This window comes from Lolium rigidum, chromosome 6 (assembly GCF_022539505.1).
Source record: "Lolium rigidum isolate FL_2022 chromosome 6, APGP_CSIRO_Lrig_0.1, whole genome shotgun sequence".
Classification (NCBI taxonomy): Eukaryota; Viridiplantae; Streptophyta; class Magnoliopsida; order Poales; family Poaceae; genus Lolium; species Lolium rigidum.
The window spans coordinates 159,386,079-159,391,274 of NC_061513.1; the positions used below are offsets into that span (position 1 = coordinate 159,386,079).

Here is a 5,196-nt window from a genome sequence, read left to right on the forward strand (position 1 = left end):
ATTTTCAGATGACATTTAACTTATATTTAGTTGATTAAATCATGAGTCAAAGGTTGACACGAAAAACGTTATGGCTTTATATTCATGAACGGAGGGAGTATATAAAATGCAGGTGACTGCTGTTAGTCTAGATCACAGCTGAATTTTGTATGTTGCATGCTTCCGAAGCTTGTGTTGCTGTATGGACTTTTGGAGAGAGAGGGAAAGGAAAGATATTTGTGCGCTCTATATGGGGCTTCTAATCTAGCCAACAACAGCCAGCCTAGATTGGGGTTTTTTTAATTAAAACTCCGTAAAGGCAAAACAGTTCTGTATTTCAATTTCGAAGGATTTTGATTCACTCTTTTTGTCTACAGATTTCTTTGAGTTTTGTATCTGTTCTTGTTTATTAAAACGTTGTTCATTTTAAAATTGTGCAACTTTAGGATTCAGAATGTAGCAGCTGGACAACTGAACTTCCCAATTTAGGCATAAATTTTGTAATTGGGTAGTTTGCATATTGCCACCTCTGAAGTTGCACATAATTTTTTTCGTGCAACTTAGGGTTTAAAAATATACAATCCAGAAGTTTGCACATTTTGAAGTCTGAAATTACACATAATTGTTCTTGTGCATTTTCAGTACTTTGCACATTTTGAAGTCTCGAATTTTATATGTTTGCAATTTCAAGTACAAATGAAGCGTGAAATTGTTCCTTTTGTGCAAATTTGAAGTCTAGAAGTCTACGATTAGATTATTCTTTGAAACTTAAAATCGCGCATGATTATTTTTCTAAAATGAGGTTTTCATGAGTTACATCCTTTGAAGTCTAGATGATGTGCAGACTGAAAGATGGTGGTGTCGACTATATGAGCGAATATGCCTTTAAAGTAACCTTAGTGGAACTTGGCAAGATACACAAATTTGTAAGTTGTGAGCTGCCTACACTACAACATATATATACATCTTTGGTGATCGTTGTTCACCGAGGGGCTACATCGGCCCATCAATGGATGTATTTTTTCTAGTGACTGGTACAAAACGTCTTATCAATTTTAGCTCACCGGTACCCGCCGAAATGTCCCCTAGAGATTTTCGGTGGCAGAATAAAAATAACATGTTAGCAGAGATGCACTAGAAACCTCACACAAGGCTAGTGACATGGAACTAGTGGTGGGTCTCCCACACTAGTATCAGTGGCCTGTGACTAAGCCACTAACCGAATATCGGCATGTCACTAGGTCGTTGTGGAAGGCTCTTTATACTCGCCTCGCACGAATCTAACCCTAACGTCATCCATTCCCCTATCTCTGTCACCACCCCCGAATGGTGCCTTGTCCTCTCATCCTTTCAGCACCCCTCTCCATCCATGTTGTCATGTGGTACACTTCCTCCTCATCCCCACGTGTGGCTATGCCAGTATGCCGGCCCTCGTTTTCTCCCCTGTTGTGCGGCTCCGACCAAATTGAGTGGTTCTCTTCCTCTGTGCTGGCTCGCGGCTCCTCCTCGGGACCGTCTCGCGTCTCCGGGGCAGATCCTCCTCCTACTTTGATACGTGAGTGAGTGCGTTGGGCAATCCAAATGTTCAAGAAGACGAGAAATAACAGAAGAAGCAATTATATGAGCAGAGACAACTTCATTTAACGTGAACCAAAACAGGGATCTCTTTATACACATGAGAAGAGGGCCAAGGAATTTACAACTTCTTAGCGATCGAAAGCCACTGAAAAACGTCAAAAGAATTTGATCAAGAGGGGGTAAAAGAAAAGTCAACGAAAGAATCGCACACGCTTCTTTGCACTCCCCCCTCAGCACCATAGCCGAAGGAGAATTCAGAGCTGCTTGAAGCCGAAGCGCATGAGGAAGAAGACAAGCCTTCCCACCACCACGACGGACTCGACCAGCCACATCAGGTGGTACACCACCTTCCCGTACAGCACGGCCACCACGTTCACGCGCGGCCGCCACCGTAGCATCGCCGGCAAGGCGGTCGACCGCACCTTTGAAGCCGTCGGCGGCGGTCCGCTTGCGGCGGCCTTCGTAGGAGTCCGCTCCAGCGACCTGCTGGCACTACTGCTCCAGCTCTCCGGCGCTGCCTCTCTTAGTATCGGCTCCTCCGACGCCGCACTGGGAGTACTGCTCCGGCGACGGGACGAGGACGTCTTCCTCGGCATCGTCCGCTTCCGTATCCACTCCGCTACCTTCCCGCGCGCCATCAAATCAATCCAAGTTGAATGATTTCCACCTGATCGAGTCGGCTCTCGGTTGCTTCTGGATAGCTACAGCTCTGCACGTACGTCTGACCTCCTCCTCTCGACCAAACTTTATATGTTGAGCTGATGATGCCGCTGCAAGCTAGTACTCTGTGGAAGGTTCCGATTTCCGATCACTATTGAGTGGAGAGTAGAAATAGAGAGGGAGGCGCGAAAAGTAAAATAACACGAGAGAGTTGAAGACTGGGGGAATACGATTCAAAGTCAAATCCACGCCATGTCAATAGACAAAAACACGGCGAGCCTGACAGCTGTGGCCTGTGGGGTTCCTTGGAAGATTCCAATCTGAACCGAAACCGCAGATTTCCTGACCATGTCAGCGCAAATGGCTTGGGGAAGGAGATCACGAAACTTTGGACCGGCTCACCAGTTAGTCATCTCCAACGGACCAACGCAAAGGGACGCTGCGCGAACCGAAAATGTGTCTGTGATCCGGCCGGGCCCGAAGCATAGTGTCTTGCTGTCCACGAAGACGCTAATCTGGCTCAAATATGCGTCTCGGTTGCGTCTCTGCGGACGCTGCGCGACCGCCACGAGTGTCCGCACGCGTCTGGGGGACGTTTCGTCGGGCCCGCCTGTCAGCGATCCAGGCACAATGCGTCTTCTCAGGCGCGCCAGTACTGGCGCCGAAGCATTGCTTCGGCAGTCACGGCCACGTTAATGGCAATGCCTCGCGTGTCGAGCGGCCGCTGCCTACCTCTGTGCACGAACTAATGGCGATACCACGCGTGCCACGGCTGTCGCCTGCCTCCGGCCTATATAAAGAGGGTCGCGCGCATCTCATCTTCTCCCACATAAAACCCTAGCTGCTGCACTACTTCCACCGTAGCGCCGCCGCACAACCTCCACCTTTGCTATGAGCAGCGCCGACCGCGGCCAGGCTACCGCGCCTCCACCTCCAACTCCACCTCCCCCGGTCGCGAGCTCCGGCGAGGAGTTGGAGGACGACGAAAGCAGCAACAACATCCTCGACGCGGCCAGGGACGCGAAGTTCATGGCTGACGCGGAGCAGGAAGCAGAGAGGAGCGGGCGGCCCACGCGGCGTTCGACACTGAGATGGAACGCCGGAGGGAGGCCACCGCCGCAAAGGATGACTCCTCCGACATCTCATGGTCATTTGATGACCCTGATGAGCCTACCCCGGAGGAGAGAACGGTGGAACAGAGGGCGTTAGTCGACTCCTTCGAGATGCTCAAGAAGACCGAGGATGCCGCAAACGAGACGATGCGGCAGCGCCTGCTAGAGGACGCGGCGGCGCACCGAGCTTTAGCGACCGCACGGCGGGCAGAAGATGAGGGAGGGACGCAACGACGAGGTCAGGCTGTCGGGCAGCAAGTAGCCTAGGGCTTGTACCTCCTTTAGTTTGTAGTATAGTAGCTCTTTACTTGGTGAATGAAAAATATTATTGAAAAATAAAAATAGACCCGCTGAGTGCACATCCAGACGCAAACGGACGCGCGGTTAAAATATATCCGCGAACGACGCAAACGGACGCGCGCGATCTTTTTTGGACGTCCGATATGCGTCGCCCCGTTGGAGATGACATTAGTTAATTGAGCTCATTATTGTTGTTTGGTCCTACTGCATTATGCCGCCGTGGTGCTCAAGTAAAATTTAGTATATTCGGTCGATCGAGGTTCATAATCCGTGATGACCTTACTAAAACAGCGCTTGACTCGCTGATGACAGGAGGGATGACGCCAACATGCAAGTGGCTTTTTGGATGAATACTTTGTTTTTTTGTTTGTAGAAGCTTCTTTGTGCATGTTGTTTCTAGAAGCTTATGGGACGATGTGATGCGACCGCTATGCATTTTGGCGAGCGAAGCAAATATTCACGGTCAATGCTACCATTTCTCACGTTGAGTTGTTACCTCAACACCGAAGTTATTCTTTCGTAAACTCCTAGAAAGCGGTCGACTTTCAGTTTAGCTATATTTCGATAAAGGACGAGATAATAATATATTAATAGGGTGTGTCTAGGGGTCAGTATACCGAAAAGTGTATTTGACACATGAACACCAGTGTTCCTGATTTTTAAAAATCATAATTTTTGGATTTCAAAAAATATGAAATTAAATACCCACACACATATAAACATTTTGAAGGTATGGTAGAAATTTTAGAGAAAAATATGTCATATTTTAAGCTATACAAAAAAGATAAATTTCTGTCAAATATATACATCTATACGTAGGCACAAATTTGTTTTTTTCCCTGTAGCTCAAAATACAATGCATTTTTTACCGAAACTTTGCATAAATACTCAAAACATGTGTATGCATTCATGGAATAAATGTGATGATTTTTTGAAACGTAGAAATACAGTTTTTAAATATTTTGAAAACTGAAAGCACTGGTGCAAATATGCACCAAATTTGCTTCCTCAGTATACTGAGAATTAACTTTACTCTCAGTAGATTTTCGTGAATCAGGAATAATCCCAAATTGGGCTTTCCTTAATTTATTGGGCCTGGTGTTTCTCTCCCAGCCTAGCTTCGCAGGTCTGGCCCTATGCCTCGCTTCGCTTGTAGCGAAACTCGTTCACGTACCTGCTCCCAGCCGCAGGACATTGTGTAGTTGCTACCAGCCAAAGAGCCACCAAGATCGATGTACCGCAGGCGGGTAAGAAGCTGGAGCATCCAGTTTGATTGTTCCTGTGGTGTAATGAAGAAACAACGTTGGTATGATGTGTGCTCCGTTCTCTGAAAAAAATTATCTTGATCTGCCTGTTGGTCTGAACCAAAATAGCATTCTGATGCCGCGAGTCGTCTTCGAGAGGATTAAAAAAGAAGCTACGCTTTGGGTTTTAGCGGGTGCTAAAAATTTGAGTAATTTGATGCCGCGAGAGTAACTCTTGTATTATGTCTAAAACTTTTATTTTCTTGTAAACTCCTTGCTTAATCAATGAATGGGCAAAGCTTTTGCCCTCGTTTCAAAAAAAA

General features: G+C 47.0%; 1 protein-coding gene across 1 annotated transcript; it reads right to left on the reverse strand.

Annotated features, from left to right (window-relative positions):
• Positions 1-1,790: 1,790 nt before the first annotated feature.
• LOC124660008 lies at positions 1,791-2,332 on the reverse strand. The gene has a single exon (XM_047197808.1). It carries the CDS (start codon positions 2,193-2,195, stop codon positions 1,812-1,814), a length of 384 nt encoding a protein of 127 aa, XP_047053764.1. The 5' UTR covers positions 2,196-2,332; the 3' UTR covers positions 1,791-1,811.
• Positions 2,333-5,196: the final 2,864 nt, after the last annotated feature.

What these genes read in the sequence shown, in the direction of transcription:
- LOC124660008 (XM_047197808.1), bottom strand. Translation starts at nt 2,195, where the DNA reads ATGGCGCGCGGGAAGGTAGCGGAGTGGATACGGAAGCGGACGATGCCG.